This window comes from Lampetra planeri, chromosome 22 (genome assembly GCF_965212315.1).
Source record: "Lampetra planeri chromosome 22, kcLamPlan1.2.h2, whole genome shotgun sequence".
In the NCBI taxonomy this organism is placed as follows: Eukaryota; Metazoa; Chordata; class Hyperoartia; order Petromyzontiformes; family Petromyzontidae; genus Lampetra; species Lampetra planeri.
Window position 1 is genome coordinate 600,470 of NC_136128.1, and position 20,146 is coordinate 620,615.

General features: G+C 49.4%; 1 protein-coding gene across 3 annotated transcripts; it reads right to left on the reverse strand.

The window, feature by feature from the left end:
- Nucleotides 1-4: 4 nt before the first annotated feature.
- On the reverse strand, nt 5-18,491 carry SQLE (squalene epoxidase). Of its 3 annotated transcripts, XM_078604208.1 has the most exons (12): nt 17,834-18,491; nt 15,697-15,946; nt 14,094-14,274; nt 13,606-13,702; nt 12,762-12,875; nt 11,945-12,116; nt 11,372-11,467; nt 10,518-10,660; nt 9,893-9,989; nt 9,428-9,515; nt 8,331-8,454; nt 5-159 (listed from the first exon to the last, which is right to left on the reverse strand). In XM_078604208.1, the coding sequence occupies exons 1-12, from the start codon at nt 18,116-18,118 to the stop codon at nt 154-156; spliced, it is 1,653 nt and encodes a 550-aa protein (XP_078460334.1). In that variant the 5' UTR covers nt 18,119-18,491; the 3' UTR covers nt 5-153. The 3 variants fall into 3 exon arrangements, with proteins under 3 accessions (XP_078460334.1, XP_078460332.1, XP_078460333.1); XM_078604206.1 differs by lacking the exon at nt 5-159 and having other exon boundaries at nt 5,504-8,454; nt 17,834-18,490; XM_078604207.1 differs by lacking the exon at nt 5-159 and having other exon boundaries at nt 5,504-8,454; nt 17,843-18,489.
- Nucleotides 18,492-20,146: the final 1,655 nt, after the last annotated feature.

Consider the following 20,146-nt stretch of genomic DNA (forward strand, 5'->3'; position numbering starts at 1 on the left):
CGCTCCTTGTGTCCTCTTCCTCTCTCCTCCAATCTTGGGACTCGCTCCAGTGACGAGAAGTGGGCTCCTCTGGATTCGCACCGTCACCGCTCTCCTCGCGTGGAGAGGCTGTGATGAGTCCCGCGATTGCCGCCTCCTGCCTCCTCGGCTGCCTCAGCCCTGGCGGCCACGATGGAGAAAAACGTTACGATGGGATACGAGTCGGAAGTGATCGGTGAGATGCGGAGAGAGAGATGCCTGCAACTGGGGTGGTGTCTGTGAGAGATTTATAGATAGATAGATAGATCGTTTATTGTCATTGTCACCAGTACAACGAAATTGAAAATGCTCACCAGTCAGGGCATCATTCATAAATTTAAATTAAATAAAACAAGAAAATAAAAATAAAATTAAATGAAAGATAATCAATTTATACTATATATAAAAACAGCCCAAGTATACCCACATACCCACATAAGGTTACATTTTGTCATTGCACATCTCTATTTCACAGTCAATTGAAAAATACTATTACTTAATAATTAATTAGCATTATTGAGTGTGGTGATCGCTGTAGGATAAAAGCTCTGTTTGAATCTGTTTGTCCTTGTTTTGACTGATCTGAATCGTCTGCCTGATGGCAACAGCTCAAACAGTGAGTGTCCAGGGTGAGAAGAGTCCTTTATAATGTTCTGTGCTTTTTTGATGCAACGTGAACTGTGTAGTTCTTCCAGTGTGGGGAGATGGCAGCCGGCGATCTTTTGGGCTGTGTTGATGACCCTCTGGAGCGCTTTCCTCTGAGCCACTGTGCAGCTGGTGTACCATACACAGATGCAGTATGTGAGAATGCTCTCGATGGAGGCTCGGTAGAAGGACACCAGCAGTTTCTGTGTGATGTTATTATTCCTGAGGATTCTCAGGAAGTAAAGTCTCTGCTGGGCCTTTTTCAGAAGCTCAGTGCTGTTGGCGCTCCAGGTCAGGCCCTCCCCAATGTGGACTCCCAGGAAGCAGAAGTCTGCCACCCTCTCCACACAGTCCCCGCTGATGATTAGTGGTGGAGTGTCCGTTTTCTTTCTCCTGTAGTCTATTATGAGCTCCTTGGTCTTTGCGGTGTTAAGGAGCAGGTTGTTGCCCCTGCAGTATGCTGTCAGCCGCTCCACCTCGTCCCTGTAGGCAGACTCATCCCCCTCCAGAGATGAGCCCCACCACTGTGGTGTCATCAGCAAACTTCACAATGGTGTTGCTATGGTGGACGGCGGCACAGTCATGTGTGTAGAGGGAGTAGAGCAGGGGGCTCAGTACACAGCCCTGGGGGGAGCCGGTACTGAGGCTCAGGGCTGTGGATGTATGACGGCCCACTCTGACCCTCTGTCTGCGGCCCGAGAGGAAACTATGTATCCACATGCAGGTGGAATGTGGAATCCCCAGGTCGCCCAGTTTTTCCACCAGTTTGTGTGGGAGGATGGTGTTGAACGCAGAACTGTAATCCACGAAGAGCATCCGCACATAGCTCCCCTGCTGCTCCAGGTGTGACAGTGCAGCATGTAGTGCTGTGGCCACGGCGTCCTCCGTGGATCGGTTCGCTCTGTAGGCAAACTGGTGGGGGTCAAGGTTTCGGGGCAAGCTTCCTATGATGTGACTCCGGACCAGTTTTTCAAAGCACTTCATCACCACTGGCGTGAGTGCTACTGGCCGGTAGTCGTTGTAGCTGGAAATGTGGGTTTTTTTGGGCAGGGGGACTATGGTGGAGGACTTTAGACAGGGTGGTACAGTTGACTGTTCCAGAGACAGGTTGAAAATCCTTGTGAAGACTCCAGCCAGCTCGTCAGCACAGTCCCTCAGCACACGTCCCGGGACGCCATCAGGTCCCGCAGCCTTCCTCGGGTTGACGGCCCGCAGCGTGCGCCTCACCTCATGCTCCTCTACTGTGAGGTTTAAGCTGCTGTGGACCGTGAGGTTTGGTGATGCTGTCCCTTGTGGTGTCACCTCAAAGCGGGCAAAGAAGAGGTTCAACTCCTCTGCCAGAGCGGTGTCACCATCAGCAGCTCCGCGGTTGGCCCTGTAGTTGGTGAGGTGCTGGACTCCCTGCCACACCTGCCTGCTGTCGTTACTGTCCAGGCATTCCTCAATCCTCCTCCTGTAGTCTGCTTTGCCCTCGCGGATGCCTCTCTTCAGGTTAGCTCGGGCTGTGCTGTAGAGAGCTTTGTCTCCGGAGTTGAATGCGATGTTCCTCTCCTTCAGCAGTTGCTGGACCTCCCGGGTCATCCAGGGCTTCTGGTTGGGGTAAACCCGAACGCGTTTGTCCACAGTGACAGTGTCTATGCAGTTTTTAATGTAGCACAATACACTATATGTGAACACCTCCAGGTCCTGATGTTCGAAGACCCCCCAGTTGGTCCTATCAAAGCAGTCCTGCAGCTGCTGGGTGGCACCCTCAGGCCAGATGGCGACAGTTTTTGTGATGGTAGGAGCCGTTTTCTTGATGGGGGCGTATGCAGGGATCAAAAGCAGGGACAAATGGTCAGACTGGCCCAGGTGTGGTAGTGGTCTAGCCCTGTAGCCTAGTTTGATGTTGGTGTAGACCTTGTCCAGAATCTTAGTTCCCCTAGTAGCACACTTAACATGCTGGTGGAATTTAGGGAGTGCTGCCTTTAAGTCTGCATGGTTGAAATCCCCTGCTATAATCAACACAGCGTCAGGATACTTGCTCTGCTGAATGCTAATGCTGCCATGTAAAAGTCCAATAGCTGAGTTAGCATTAGCATCCGGTGGGATGTAAACAGCAGTTATCATGACCACAGTAAACTCTCTTGGGAGGTAAATCGGCCTGCATTTAACAGTCACATACTCCAGATCTGGGGAGCAGTGGCTGTCTACAGTCACAGTGTTAGTACACCAGCTCTTATTCACGTACACACAGAGCCCCCCTCCTCTGCTCTTACCGGAGTCTACTGTTCTGTCCTGGCGCTGTGCTGTGTAGCCTGCAAGCTCAATAGCAGAGTCCGGGATGGATGAATGAAGCCAGGTTTCTGTGAAAAGCAGAATGCAGCTGTCCTTCACTACGTTGTTCGCTGTAGTCTGTAGCCTCAATTCATCCATTTTGTTCGCGATGGATCTGGCGTTCGTGAGAAATAGGCTGGGTAGCGGTGGTTTGAGTGGCTGCCTCCGTAGCCTGGCTAGCGCACCGGCCCTGCAGCTTCGCCTCTGTCTTCTCTCTCTACGCCGCCTTCGCCTCCTCCCCGCCGGGATGATAATCCACGGAGAGCCGGGCCTCCTCGCTAACTCCACTGGAATCTTGTGAAGACGGAGAAACTCGCTTGTAACACTCCGATCGTAACATAGTCCGATCTTAAGGAGATCGTGCCGGCTAAAGATGTTACTCGCCCGACAAAATGAACACAAAACAAGACATAACGCGAACATAAACAACCATACAAGGCACCGACCGGGTAGACACTGAGCTGCTGCAACTGTGTGCGCCGCCATGATGTAAGAGAAGATGCCGGTGACTTGGGAGAAGACTGTGAGAGGAGATGGCTGTGATTTGGAGACTGGGATGATAACCGCGTGCCCCCAGGGAGTCTGAGTGCGTGGGGTGCGTGTGCTGGGGTGATGCTGTGTCGAGTTGTGCGGGGCGGTGGGTATTCGTGTGGCACTCTCACAGGGAGTGCAGCCATGGGCCCTCCTCTCAGACACAGGGAAGGAGAGACAGATAGGGAGGAGCCCGGCGGGGAGATTTGAATTTGGTGGCTCCTCCCGTGCGAACAGACACGCATCGATATCATCGCCGCCACCCACCACCGCGAGGTGGGTAGAGTGGGGCGACATTCCGTTCATCGGGGGAAATGAAGCGTTCCGCTAGCGCCGAGCCCCCGGGTTCGATGACCGGGCACCCGCTCGGAAGAAAGCATTGATGTGGCGTGAGGGGCTGGATGACCTAAGTTCGGTCACGTATGGCTGCATCTCGCAATGTCTCGAGCGGCGATTAGAGACTTGGCTTCCCCATCGTCGTGTCACAGCAAGCCGCAGCCAGAACAAGTGGAGCATTAGCGACACAAACCGACCGACTCACAGGAACAAAACCAACAGCGAAGAAATGTGTGCAACTCGGGCGAGTGTAAGGTGGGCTCCCAAACTCGCATCGCTCGTGTCTCGCTCTTCCACCTGTCCATATCAGTCAGATGCACGTCTGTTTGACACCAGGCCACACGACCACCACATGCCTTGCCCTGGACGTGTTCTTCCCTGGCGAGCGTGATTGGTCATGAATTACACCGATAATTTACACCACCTTTGTAAATCAACTGCTGGAGGATGGACTCTCCACGCTGTGCAGGCCGTGTGGATCATGTGACCGTACCTCACCACGCTGCTCAGGTGTACGCAGGGGCCATTGAAGTTCGAATCCACAATGGATGGTGCTGCCCCACTCACTGCTGCCCACAACGTAGCCTCACAGCAGCCGATGACAACCTGTCATACATGATGGTTGCCCATCCAATCACTCAAGCTGAACCCTGCTTCGTTTGCAGGGTCTTCACGAGATTGTTATAATTCCAGGTGATTTCCTCATGGGGCAATAACTTAATGTATAAATACATATGTATTCAAAACGTTTCAATAAGAAATTATGGAAAGAAGTCGATTTAAATACTGTATGAAGTATTACAAAATAACCATAAAAATCATAGCACGAAGTGGCTCGGAGGTCAGAGTAATGAACCAGCACTAGTGAGCACCTGGGTTCCTAACCACCCGTGAATCAGCCAGCTTCTCATCAAGTGTAACGAGTCAGTCACTGCACAAAATAATCGTATTACATTTTTTTCAATGAATGTGCCTCAATTTTAGCTTTGAGCTTAAGCATCAATATGCAGAAACTGCAAAAACCTATCCAAAAGCACCACCGATGCGTCCTTCGACACAGCAGCAACCTCAGCGTAGGACCGGGCACGCCCTCTGCTGCACAGATAACGCGGCTCCTTTGCAAGGCTTTTTCAGGTGCTGCGTCGAATCTCCCGCTTGGCGATTCTTGGACACACATGGTCATACGAATCTGAGAGATTTCCGATTGGGTTCTCTGTCTCGTGACGTGCCACAACACCAAGGGCCTTCCGGGAATAGAATTGATCCTTATGGCGATACCCCGGGGTACCAAATAATACAAAATGGCCGAGGCAATGAAATATTTTATTTCTGGGACACTATTTTTTCCATGGGTGTACTTAACTCCGCGACTGGGGTACCAATCAATCCGAAATCAGTGCTACTCCGCAATGTCGAAACGCCAAACATTAGCATAAAAAAATCGTTATCGAAAAATTCAACTTTGAAGAGTGCATCGTGTACAGCTCGTCAAGATGAGTCGATTGCCGCATCGCCGACCATCGACAGACTAAAAATGCCTGCATCACGGATATTATGCGAGAGCCGGGGGACGATGGTATCCCAGGGTACCGCCATAAGGTTACATTGGTAAATGTGAAAAACAGTACGCGAAAAAACTAAACTTCAAGAAAGCAAATAAAGATACCGATCACGTTTTATTTAAATGACAATGCACAACGTATATAGATATGTACAATCCACCCAAACATGCTCACAGAACCTCACTAAGTTGAGCTCTTGTGGCTGCAATTCGGTCCGTGTGTCCACCTGACACAAGCGCAGTCTTCACAACGACAGCTTTGCTCAAAGCAGACATTTTAATGCCTCTGTAAATGTGAGTTTACCGCTGCTCAAGTGTTCTCCTGTGCCACGAATGTCCGAGCGTTTGGCCCGTTACTCGAGAGCACTTTAGAACCACAGCAACTCTTTCATGACCATGAGTCATTGAAAAAGTCATGAGGCATAATTACAGTGTGGAACCAGTTTGCTCCTCAAAATTATAGAACTATTTATGATACACTACGTACACATCCGTGGGACAATTCACAGAGTGCCACATTCGGATTGTTGGTGCCATGAACTCAGTTTTTTTTCTTTTACCAATTTATATACACTGATGGGGGCTTGGCCAGTCCTTCAGCCAGCAGTGGATGGATCATCGCTGATACATGACAATATTCTGGACACATTAAATCTCAATGGATATGGTGGTCCAGATGTCTTGTGACCCCCATTTAATTATCTAAAACGTAATATTTTTCAAGGTTTACTTAAAACAACAGTTCCACTGCTGGATGATTTTTTCCGCCTGAGGACGACCGCTTGTGTTGCGATCGAAACGTCGTGATATATATTTTTTTCCTACCTACGTGACTTTACCGAAAGAACCAAAGAGTATAGAAATGAATATGCAAAGAAAAACAATGTTAGGGGTCAATTAATTGGTGGTCACAAGACATCTGGACCACCCTGTACAGTTCCTCCAGTTGATAGAATACCACTTTACGCGTTGTGATTGAAGTGAATTACCCACAGCAGACTCTTGGATTAGACAATGTATATGGCCTGCAGATGTTTTTTGTTACAAGCAGGCTATTAAAACAGTTTAATAGTGAATAGCAGCATTCATTTAAATTAGCTTATGCTCATAGGAGCCCAGCTTTTACAAGACGTTACCCACTCAAGTTAACCAAACCAGATGTTGTGTACAAGCAGAACGAGGACACTCCAAACCACGCGGCTCTCGGTGAGGGCAGCAGAGGGCAGTGTGGTAAAATACGCTGAAATGTAGTACACTCCAATGTCTATGCTCCCCACCTTCACCTCACACTGGCCAGCAGGATCAAATTGTAACAGTCATGATGCTCACAAACAGGGAGCCGAACTGGTTGGTTCTCGGGAGCAATGCGGTGCACCGAAAAGCGTTTCAATCAGTTACAGCCCAATCGGTTAAACATGGACTATACAGGTTCTGCTCCAGTTAACCGTTTGTGAAAACTTTTTTAAAACAATTCAAATTTGAAAAATAAGGATGTCCTGTATAGCTTACGTTGCAGGCTTAATTGCAGGCTACACATTTAAATCACTACAAAACGCATCTCTTTCTCTCTCCGAGCTGCAGCTTGCAAGAAACGGTGAGTGGGAGATGCAAAGACAAAGGGAGATGAAGAAAGACGGAAAAAGGCTGGCACACAGATGCAGAACAACTTGGGGTGAGTGCTGTTTGCGGGAACCCATGCAGGCCTTTTAAATACTAAGTACAATACATACAATTTATATGTACAGTACTTTCCTCAAATGTACTCTCATGACGGTTTTATCAATGAACTTGCAGGATACGAGGCAGTTCACCCTTTGATGTTACATGCCAATGTTAAATATGGATCTCGGAACTACGCAGGTTATTGCCTGCATAGTGCTTGGATGAGAGACCACCAGGCATGCCAGGCGGTCACAGGCTACCTTCACCAATTTACTTATTTATCCAGGAAGCCACACGGAGTCTTAGGACTCTTTTTCAGGAGGACATTGCTTTGGGTTTTTATTTTAAGATGTTCTCAGCCAATTAATGAGTGTCTATACACTAACATGCACCGACTCCGTACAAGACGTCTAAATAATGACCTCGAACCCACACGCCATGACGTAGTCCTCCCCAAGTGGCGGATCGACAATAGGGTTCAGGTATGTACGCACGTTTCATTTCGCTTGGGTAGACTTTCAAAATCTAATATAACTGGCCGCTTGGGAGAGTTGTCATCATGTAAAGAAACCGCACAATGTACCAAACTAATAAGTGCTGAAGTTTAGGATCTGTGCAAATACTCTTTGGCGGATTCACAGCTCATCGACGACCGTTTATTTTAACAATCCTAGGCACAATTTTCAGCAGCTATGGCAGCAGGGCCATAATGTGGTGAGGATTCTCACTAATGAGGTGAGACTGGTACAGTTGCTATGCAGCTTTTTTACAACCACAAAACTTAAGAAAAATATCGACTTTTCAGTCTTCAAATGCCCTGTTGTGTGCTGAAAGCACTGTGCATATTTTACATAATTCCATGCAACCTTACTGACACATGTTACTTTATTATTGTGGTTGTTCACCCAGCAAACCCTCACCGAGTCAAAATACTTGTTTTTTAGAACAATCCTGGACATTTTTCATAGGTAAGAAATTGAGAAAATTTTAAGTTTTTTTTTTTTACATTGGGATGTTTATCAAATGGGACAAACACCACACAGAAAGGTGCCCCGAGTCTGAAATCGAACCCCGGCCCTTCTCGTCGTGAGGCACAAGTGTCATCGCTGCGCCACATTGCTGCCCTAACGACAGTGTCCTCAAAATGCCAGTCTATATACACCACAGTGCCCCCAGGCCCTGTGTGTGTCTCTCAGTAGAGCAAGTACTGCAGTTCGGACCACACGAGAGGGACGATGACGCCCAAAGCGCGGAACAGTACCGCCGCGCTGGTAAGGATGGCGCGCGGCTTGGTGTACCAGCGCTCCGAGTGGAACGCCATGTATATCGCGTACAGCGCCACCGCAAAGAAGTGTCCGATCAGCTTCAAGGGGCTGGGATTCAGGCTGGACACAGACCCACAGACACACACGCCAAATCAACATATCATTCAAGTATCCTTCATAAGGATTAATCGGCACGTACCAGGTACCTTGATTCAATGTCTCAGCAACCCAATGCGCGTTGCTTCATATCTCATCTCAACAGTCTAGCCAAGGGGACCCCCCCAGTGGCAGCTGTCCCTCTGTAGCACAAGGTAAATGCAGCACCGGCCTGCAGGTGGGTGTTAGTCTGCCTATAAGGGGCGTGGTTAATAAATTGTTAGTGATTTATCAAATCTCCAAAATGTGGACCATGACGCCAACATACATGGGCTACTCTGTCATAATTAACTTCTTTGCAAAATTTGGGTTTGACCTACCCACCAAAATTACCGTATTTTCCCACATATAACCCGCGGGGTATACCACTTTATACAAATAAAACAAGACCCTGCGGGGTATATGGAGGTGCGGGCTATCTGAAATTTGTTTTACACAAAACGCAATTTTTGCGGGGTATATGCGTCTGCGAGTTATATGCGTATGCGGGCTATATGCAGGAAAATACGGTAACCCATGCTGCATCACTATGTGCAAATACACCCCCGCACCTACGATTTGCACGGTTGGCTACGTACGGTGCAAAAGAAGGGAAGTAATAAAATAATAAAAAAACATTCAGACGCTGTCTCCCCGACAGACCTGGTCTTCACCTGAGGACGGCTGCTTGCGTTGTGGCCGAAACGTCGTGACAATTATTTTATTATGTTTTATTTTTATTATTTTATTACTTCCCTTCTACGTGACTTTACCAAAAGAACCAAGAAGGTGCAAAAGAAGTTCAACATACATACGTACATACAAAGGCACAGGCACGCAAACGCAACGCGTGGGTAGCCTGAGGCAACACGTGGGTAGCCTGAGACTCTGCGAAGGAAGTTAACTTGACGGCTGGAAGAGGCATCAGCGTGGTGATTGTTGTGCGGTGCACACTCACACGGAGAGGAGGCCCACTGGCCCTGACACGCACTCCCCGCCCAGGCGGAAGTAGTGGAAGCACGCCCGCCGCAGCTGTCTTAGCGATTCTGCACATGCACGCAAACAGCACCAAAGGGTCCACACAATGTTCCCTCGCAATGTGCACTGCTGAGACAAGTACTGTTAGAGAGCATCTATTAAGGAGACAATAGCAGATAAGGAGCCAGTGTTTCCAGCACCTAATATTCCCGGCTACCTCAACAGCACTGATAGTGACCACAACACACCAGCTTTCCCGTTTGGGCTGAGCCCACCTCGACAACAACCAGCAAGGTTCAGTTAAGCATAGGCAGAAACTCTCTTTCGCTTATGGCTGGACGAATATCAACTGATTAGTCTATTTCTGGTATGCGTCTTCATTTCAACATGGTTAATGGGTAGTGACGATGATGGCAGAGGAAGAAATTCATAAGGAGGATTTTACCGTCGGTGGCAGCGAACAGCTCGTACAGCGCCTGGGCCAGGACGTTCACCACGAACGAGTGGGTCTTCTTGCGGACCCAGTGGAACTCCTTCTTGGCCTGGGGACAGAGACGCCACCAATAACAAACATCACGCGGCGATACACGGAGAGTCCCCCGGCGGAACGCTGATAAATATAAAGAACACGCTCCTCCCCACCTTAACTCTCGTTTGTTACTTTGACATGTCCTTGCTCTCAAGTGTCAAATGAGCTGGCCAAATGGGGTTGCCAAGATTCATGTGGCCACATTAGCTGCTATGATCCTGCCATGGTTTAATGGTGAGGACACTGGACCTACAATCCAGTGGTTAACGCTTATGATTTCATCTCGCAGTGCGGCATTTGAAACAATTGGACACGTTTCTAAAATCCCGCCTCTGTCGACCCTGCAGTATAACTGGGCACGTTGCAAGTTGATCAATCAGCACGTCATGTGTTGTGGTTTTAATATGCAGGAACTCCCACGACATCCAAGATGTATACCCTGCATGGAATTAGAGATCAAATACCCTACAGAGGGGCTCTCTAAGAGATCTCTCTCTGGGGAGGCCCTTTCAGCAGCAGTGGCAGCATTAACCCCACTCACTCGCAGCATAGCGCCGTCGTCCCACAGGTCGGGGATTCCCCGCAGCAGCTCTCTCCAGATAAGTACGTCGTTGAGCACGACGCTCATGCCACCGCCCGTGAGTGGGTGCCGCATGTTGTATGCGTCGCCCAGCAACAGCACTCCTGGGGGCGGAGGAGAGAGGGGATGAGATGACGAGGTGGAGGAAGAGTCGACTTCTACGGTGTCCTCAAAAATAATGTCACTCCCAAGGTAACCAGTTACCCCGACATTTGCGGTGCAGCGTATTGCTCTATGCCATGATACACGTGGAGGTATCGAGAGGGTCCTTGCAACCAAGTGGGTGTATTTATACTATCTCGCTCTTAATAGGGTTGTTTGGGAGGACCCCTCAAAAAGGAAACTCAAATCTGGCCCTTTGGAAAGTTGAACAGCATGCAAATAAATTCCGACTTGTTGAAGCATCACATGCCAGGCAGTCCCAGTTTAGCCCTGCACTGTGCAGTAACTGCTGCAGGTTTGAATTGTGTGTTCTTGAATTGGCTTGTGAATTTCAGTGGTGTTTTTATTCATGTCTTTATTTTGTATTGCTTATAGTTTTATAAAACAAGAAACAATATAAACATTACAAGCCGTAATTAATTGGGCTGTGGTCTTCATGCAAATAACGCTATTTTCTTAATGGATATAACGGGGTGCACCCCAGTGCCGAGTTAGCCCAGTATTTTGAGGTCACAGTGCACGTAGCATCTGACAGCAGTGCGCGGGGTGGGTAGTGCAGGCATGTGTGCAGCGAGGCAGGAGTACGTAGCGATCATAGGCAGCACAGTTCCTAGCTGCTGCGTGTTGAGGAGCCAGTGTGAGAGCTGCTTTACCGGATTTGTGGACAGGAGAGGGTGGAAGGAAGCTAGCGGGCATGGTTCTCAAGCGGTCGTTCTGCAGAGCGTCCAGAAACGGTGCTTGAATGTGTTCTGTGAAACAAACGAGACAGAGCGGGCATCCCCGTGTTGAACGATACGATGGCACTCGCATCGCTACGGCAGCACTGCGTGATGGCTCGCACACGATTACGCCGCGTCACCCTCACAGTACGCTATGGTCTCTTGGAAACAGTTTGTTGCTCTCTGGAGTTATTCTTTTCTTGCATGCATTTTAAATCTCATTGCCAAATATATTACGATTTGTATCTGGAGACGTGCTATCAGATTATACAGAGCATAGCACCATGTCACATCAAGCGATTGCCTTTGGAAATGACATCGTGAAACTATCGGAGTCACTTCCATCGTCACTTCTCTTTATTTCTCCATCTCAATCTAGACTGACCACTCACAGACGTCGACCGCGGGCCACCAGTTAAAAATGCCTGGTGTCTGTCAGCGTGTGCAGTGACGGGCGCTGCTGGCCCTCGTCCCCGTGCCCCACTGTTCCTCGGGGTCCTCACTGACCGGGTAGCTGCGGTGCGATGTGCTCCGCCATGTATTGGCGCATGTCCCGGGGGAGCTGCCCGCGGATGTCCACCAGCACACGCGTCTCCGTCGACGAGATCTGGTAAATGAGCACCGGGCTGGGCTCAGCCAGGACCAGCTCTGCGTGGTGAGCACGGAACTGCCGGCAGTCCTACGATCCGACAGAGATCGTGACAATGATACAAAAGTAAATAAAGCGCTAAAATAATTACACGTTGCCTACTTGAATAACTAGCTTCTTTTAAATGTTATGATCATATTTTCATTGTCATATTTCTTTGAGAATGTTTAGGCTGCCACAGATAACGGGTCGAACTATGGACGCCGAGCCTCCAATGGACGATTCATGGAGCGGAAGGGTGCCCCTGTGTTTCCGCATGTGTGAGGAATCCACGCACGTGGGACGAACCCGCAGATTCTGCACAAAGACACAAATCCCTACTTGCTGTACTGCTGCCTGTATACCCCTTAATTACCTTGCAGGTGTATATCACATACGTAGGCTGTACTACCAATGTGGGAAAGAAAGCATGATGGAATCGGATCATATGAAGGTGCTAGGCGAATTGTTACATCGCAGCAAAAAATGACAACGGCTTACATGTATGTTGAACTTCTTTCGCACCGTACGTAGCCAACCGTGCTAATCGGAGGTGTGGCTTGGTTAGGCCTTCATCCAGCAGTGGATTGATGATGGTGTGATCCAGAAACCTTCCCTCTTCAAGCCGCTCGGCTTCATTAAATAGAGTTGCGCTCCCTTCCCTCTCTTGCACTCCCCTTGTGGATTGCTTCTCACCTTCATGATGCAGCCAACGAAGTGCGATGAGACGGAGGCCGAGGCCTTGATGAGATTTTTGCGGAACTTAGAGAAGCAGCCATCGGCCACCACCGTCAGTGGAGCGTACAACTCCTGGGGGTCACACACAGGCAATGCAGGTCACACACAGGCAGCGCACCACAGAGGTCAAGCACGCAGAAGTCACACACACAAATGCATGCGAATCGCCCATTACAGGGGTTACGGGATAACGGCATCGGAACTCACGGCTTCACCTCTGGCAGGGTCACACATGATGAGGGGTAACACAGCATTTATCCAATGCCAGTCGGCCCTTTTGTCAACCCCCTGCTGGATGAGAGCCTCTAAACTGCGTGCGGGTCGTGAGGGATATTTTTACCAATATTCCACATGCTGGTCAGTGTGGGTTGATGGAGGTGGGAAGCATAGACATTGTAGCATACACCGCTGCACTGCGTTCTGCTGACCTATCCCTGCAGCAGCCTAAAAGCCTCAGCTGAGAATATGAATAAAAAAATATATAAAAAGATTGGGAAAGAAAAACAACGGATATTATAAACACAATAATACATCTCTAACAGCAACAGAAAACCCTGTATCTCAATCACATGGGAATTAAAAACATGGTATTACACAAAGCATGTTATTGGACTACATCTCAAGCTGCTGTATGGAAACAACGGGCAGAATTATTTTGAAAGAGGCATTCAGTAATAGGACAGGAAGGTCTTGAACAGAATCAGGGAGTCGGCAGCACGGGTGGCTGGGGGAAGAAGAGATATCCAGACACGGTGGCCGGGGAGGAGTGTGTGGGAAGTATGGGGTTCTAAGTGGATCTCACCATCACTTGCTGGCTGTCCTTGGGGCGGTACTGCACGCCCACCACACGGTCGCCCTCCTCCAGCAGCTGCACCACAGTGCCCTCCACATAGCGCACGCTGGGCACAAAGACCACGACGCACATCGTTGTTACTCACCCACCGCAAACCCTGCCCAGTTACGACGTGCTCTCATTGAAGTCGCTCAGCCACTAACCTCTAATTGAACCCGATCTCTTTTGTGTATAGCTGGATGAATAGTAACCTATAAGTCTATATCCAGGTACATTTTTCGGCGAACGACATTTCAACTGGTCCTGGGTCCTTCCTTCACCAACTTGCACTGGCCAGCAAAGACGAGTACAGTCAAACGCCCTCCAAGATTGACAAAGTGTGGAGAGGGCTTCATCCAGCAGTGGCTTGACTCAAAGGATGTGAAGGTAGTGAACTGTGACTGGTGGGAGGTAACGGGTGTGGGTGGTTGCGTTCGCGCGGCTTTCCGCATGCTCACTTGGGGTGCGCCATGGCGGCTCGGCGCAGGCCCATGATGAAGCGGCCGTGGTGGAAGGCCCGACCGCTCTGGACGCAGTTACCCTGCATTGCTGGGTAGGGGATCTGCACCTCACAGCCGCTCTCGCGGTCGTGCACCACGTAGCCCTGCACCACGTGCGCATCCATCCCCTCCACCGAGTCTGCACCGCGCACACGCACGCACAAAGATTCCCCATGTAACCTTTAATAAACTGTTGGGGCAATTGCTGTCCCCACTGCTGATGTTTACACATGAAACCAGTTACTCATTTGAGGCTGAGTCGACCAAGGGCAGGCCCAGGATTGGTTCAGATATTTGCCACTGGTGTTGGCCGTGAGTGGAATAGAACTTGGATCGCAGGGTTTGTAGCACAGCGCGCTTACCGCTACACTACCACTCCCGACACACGCACGTGGTAACGACACGCACATACAGCACATTCAAACACTAAGACAGATAAGGATGTGTGATTTACACACAAGAGTGTGGTGATGCAATCCGAAATTTAAGGCATTATGGGAGGACAGATATGACGGACACAATTGCAGATTTTCCTGTCTCGAAAATAAATAACCTGCAGCTGTTTTTGTTATTAACATTCTCTACTATGTCAATTATTGTTTTGTGTTACGTATCATAGAAATTATATCCAATTAGGATCCACATCTGGCAGTTCACCAGCATTGGTTTAAGTAAGCCTGGCTCTGCTGACGAGATCCTGAATATCAAAACCGGTCCAGTGTGCTTGTGTTGAAACCAATGCTGCTAAAATTATACACTCTCAGGTGGTGTGGTTGTGTAAATACTTATTATTACTATTATTGTTTTTTATAATCGACACAAGGGGCCAGCTCCCTGGGTCAGGTGTCCGGTAATTCCGTTTCACAATCCCCATCAAGACCAAATGTAAACAATTTTCAGCTTCTAAGGTTACTTACATTCCTTAATTTTATACATTTTATGCAGTCATTTTAAAAATGTATTTATACATACATGACAGCTTAAGGCGGACTGTTTCTTATCCACGTAAAAAATGAAATCAATCAATATTAAATATATATTTTATACGGAAAACAAAGTCTTCAGCCCACAATGTGTGCCACTTTATGTCTGCGACTGTATGGGAAGGCCTTTATCCAGCGGTATATTAATAACAGGGCTGTACTTACACGTCTCACTCACAGGTGGGACATAGACAATAGTGGCCTCAACTGTTTCGTCACCACCACTCCCCATGGCCCCCGCTGGTAGCAGCACTGGCGTTATCTCTTATTCGCGTAAATGATTCATGAAGCATTCGGCAGCTTCAATAAACCCTATCTGTGCCTGCAGCTGATATGATTAAATTCTGAGGATAAGGAGACCCCTATCACTGATTATTAATCTCGCTGTGATCATATAGAAGTATGGCCCTTTTATTGATCCACCGCTGAATGAGGGCCTCCACACGGCCATGCATTTGGTGGGAGTTATTCTACCATACTTCCCGCTGCGCTGTGCGGTAACAGTGCCAGTGACCGTGACAGTAATACTGGCGGTGGTGATGGCGTGGGGCGGTGGTTGTGGTGGTGAGCTGGCTGACCCTGCAGGCCGAGGTCTCGTAGCACGCGGTAGCCCCCGGGCTGCAGCAGCTCCCCCACGATGCGGTCGGGCTCGCGCAAGTCACGCTCCAGCACCGTGACGCGACGGCCGTCACGAGCCAACACAGCGGCCAGCGCGGAGCCCAGCACGCCGGAGCCCACGATCAGCACCTCCTCCTCATCGCCTAGCTGCGCGTGGGGCCCACGCAGGCCCGTGCCGTTCACTGCCGGCTCCACGCCCTGATGGCCGCACTGCGGAGACGCACGGGCACGTGAGTGAGATTCGCACAAAGACTTGCAACGCCATCGGGAGGAAGCATTTTTCAGTCCAAGGTCATGTACATGTGTATAGGCCCTTTGTAAATCCACTTCTGGATGAGGGCCTCCTCTCTCGGGTTGCCACCTGTTCATGTTGAACCTGGACAGTTCGGATGGCAGGAATTGATTTGTGCTGAGAAAGCGGGAAGCATTGACGTTAGAGCTCAGTACATTACACAATGGATGCTGCTGAACTGGCCTCTGCTGACAATGTATCCCTGAAGCCCATAACACCTTTTTTATGGATGGCGGTCGCTCATCGAAGCACTATACAGGCGAAAAACCCTGCTTAGCTTCTCAGATCTAAAGAGATCGGGTGCATGATGTGGTCACAATCATAGACTACTTTTAAAATAAACTCAAGTGTCTTTACTTTTCTTTAATGTTATCCTAACTGTGTTATCGTCGTCACCTCATGAGAATTAGAATACATTCGTATCTCTCACACAGCAGTGCAACCGTGTTTGAGAACGGCCCACGGAAGCAGATACAGGCAGACCTCGCTTAGAACTCAAGATGCGATCCTGGAGAAGTGAGCGCTTCAATAGAATCTTTGATAAGTGATTGCTAATGAAGTGAGTGCTAAAGGGCCATTATACCATTATATATGGGGATGCATTCCCGAAAGCGTTATTTCTTACGTATGAGCAACATGAGGACTTTATTGGGGTATCGGTAATAGCGCTAATACGGATGGTAAACGATTTCATGAAAAAAAGATGTATTATAACATCAGTATAACGTACTGTACTCACAAGTGCATTCTACTGTACTCATGACAAGGCAGCGGTGGGAGACACGAGGTTGGAGCTACTGCGCTCCCAAACCGGGTCATCGTGATGCCCAAGTCAAAATTTCCGTTAAGTTTCTTTTAGGTGAAGCTCACCTGGCTAAATGCACTGTAATAACATTGGGGGAAGAAACAACTAATCTATTAACAATATATATAATCGTGATAATCGCTCTCTCGCTGGCTGGGCGAACGATGGGGTCCGTTTCCTCGGGCAGCGCTGCGTGTTTCTCACTCTATACATGTTTAATTTAATGTTTTTTTTTTGGGGGGGGGGGGGGGAAATGTCTCCAGCGCTACAAGGAATCAGCGTTTTACGGGGTTCGTGTTAGGCGAAGTCTGCCTCTGAAATCCATCGAAGAAGTGTGAAGTCACCCAAGCAGTAAGAGGCAGCGCCTCCTTCCCACATGCCCTGCCACAGACAGCCACATTTGTTGTATGACAGCGAAGACAATATGATCTCTGCTTAACAAGCACATGAAGCGGCCTATGGCAAGTTTGACACCGACTCATGATAAAGAGTTGCTCAACAGGGAATGTTTCAGTGCTGCGTTTCATCTTGATGCTGACCAACGCACCGCTCGCGTTTCTCGCCCTCCTGTGTGAAGTGTTTGTCGTGTAGATGCCGTTAGAAAATTCAGGAAATTGACTGGCCTGTAAACAAACACGCCTCATATTATTAAAAACCTAAATAAATAACTCCCCCTTGCCATGTCTCGTCACGTAAATGTTTTTATATTTTGTACACATCCCCCATAAGCCACACTGCCCTCTGCGAGTGTGTAATTACAGCAGTATTGTTCTACAACACAAGCAAACTGGCCCGGTTTCGACATTCAATGTCTCATCAGCAGTCAACTTTGCTTGAACCAATGCTGGTGACCCGCCACATGCTCATAGGCAAAGACCCTCTCGGAAGGTAGTGGTGGCTGATGTGTAAAACACGTTATGTCTTATGTGGCAGTATGTGAAGGAGGCGTTGTGTCTGCCGAGTAGCGAGTGCTGAGTGAGTGCGTGGTGGGGGCACGAACCGCTGCTACCTCATCGTCTTCATCTTCCTCTCTTCCGGTTCGCGTCCTCTCGCGATGCTGCTGCTGCGGCTGCTTCTGTCGGCGGAGTCCCGCGAGGAGGCGGCGGACCCCAGACGCAGGCAGCGCGGCCAGGAGGCCGTGGCGAGACCCGCGGCCCCAGCGCCGCGACCAAAGCATCAGGATGAGCAGCGACAGTCCGGCGAGCCCCACGTAGCCGAGCCCCTGCAGCCCCTCGCCCTTCTTGTAGAAGTACGTGAAGGTGGCGAGTCCCAGGAAGGTCCACATGGCTCCGTGCTATAATACAGACGTGGGCAATGTCGTATTGCGATGGTAATATTCCGCAGAACATGCAGTATACTACTGGTTAGCACTGTACTGCTGCAGTATTGGGTGCTTGCGCTCGTGGCAATGAAATAACGGTGCTGGGGGTATTGCTGCTACGGCTGTTTTACTAATGGTACAATAACACGAGTGCCGTCGTAGTAGCGCAGTGCGGGTGGTGCTCGTGCTGTGGCAGCACTGGAGTGCCGGTGGTGCTCGTGCCGTGCAGTCGTGAGTCGGTGGGTCCAGGGCTGGCGGGTGTCGCGGGTGTCGCCTCTGTGCGTCGGCAGCCGCCTCCGCTCGCGTGAGTGAGACGCGGTACGTGAGCGGCACCTCGCCATATTTCCCAGCTCGGATAAGGCCGGGGAAGGCGAGGCCGCGCTACGCGATTGGCCGACGAACGCGCACGCGAGTCGCGAGCGGCTCGCTCCGCCAATCGCGGAGACGGGGGAGGAGTCGTGAGTCGATACGATCTAGGAAATACAAATCTATTGCAAACTCTAACCCCCACCCCCAGCCAATGACGGCCGAGCCGGCTCGCCCGTGCGAGTTGACGTCACCGGCTGAGGACCAATGGGCGCGGCAGGCGGAGAGAGCTCGCCATCGCCGACCAACGGGGGCGCCGCGCGACTGGGCGCGGACCAATGGGAGCGCGGGGTGGGTGGAGGGGGGGCCACGAGAAACAGGCGGTCGCGCGTGAGGCCACCCGACGCGTCTTGAGGTTGCGCAACCGCTTTGAGAGCTCGCCCGTTTCCATAGCAACCAGCGGCTCACCCCAGCCCGTTTCTATAGCAACCAGCGGCTCACCAAAGCCCGTTTCCACAGCAACCAGTGGCTCACACCAGCCATGTTCGATTCACTGCTGGATGAAGGCCTCCCCAAGCCGCCGCTGCCGCTTCTAGCAGTCATGATTATTCGGAAGCCACTGGCGCTATGCACTTTTAAATCAAGATTGAAAACTAATTTATTTAAAACTTCTTGTGTGTTTAGTTTGTTCTTCCTCCGCACCTCCGATGAACACGGTTGGCTACGTGCGGTGCGAAATAAGTTAAACTAACATACACCTCCGAGATACAGCAGCCTGTCACTCAGCACCTGTGCACGAGATAGTATCAGCTCAGCTTTAAATCGTACTCTTTGGTTCTTTCGTTAAAGTCACGTAGGTAGAAATAGAATAAAACAAATCACGACGTTTCGATCGCAACACAAGCGAAGAAGCCCACCTGATGAAGTTCGCTTGTGTTGCGATCGAAACGTCGTGATTTGTTTGATTTTATTTCTACCTCCGTGACTTTACCGAAAGAACCAGAGTATGGATTCCTGCAGTCACGGAAGCTTCAAATCCAGACAGAATTAAATCGCTTTGATGATGCTGCGTCGCCAGTCGGGGCACAATCAAATGACAATAAAAAAAACTCAACACATTTGTCAATAGCTGTGTGGCCTTAAGAGGAGGGAAATATAAAATGCACAAGTAAATCATTCAGATTTGGAGACTTTACACCATGGGGCCTGATGAAAGTAACATTTTAATGTTTTGTGATAACTACCGTAGTTTTTTAAAATTGGCATGTAATACATTTGTTGCGAAACGGTAGCTATTAAGTATCAGACAAAACCTTGAATAAAAAAAGTATTCCTACGATATACACTTGTAAAACATTTAATGTTGCTGGAACGTTCCATGGCACAAACCATCTCGCGATGCATTCCTGGGCCCAATCACCATCTCGAAAAATATATATTACCGCCCTCTATTCCTGAAGAGGAGAAATCAGCGAAATCAAATGTGGTACAAACTAAAAAGAAACTAAAAACGTTTCGGTCTTTTTCTCCTCGAGTACCTTATAATAAAGTTGTGCTTTAAGTAAAGGGAAGGCGTTCATCCAGTTCTGCCGTCTAACCGGTACTCAGACTAAATATGAAGCGGTCTCCTGCCCCTTTGGTCTCATTCCCACCATAGATCACGACGAGGCCACGTGCCAAATGCGT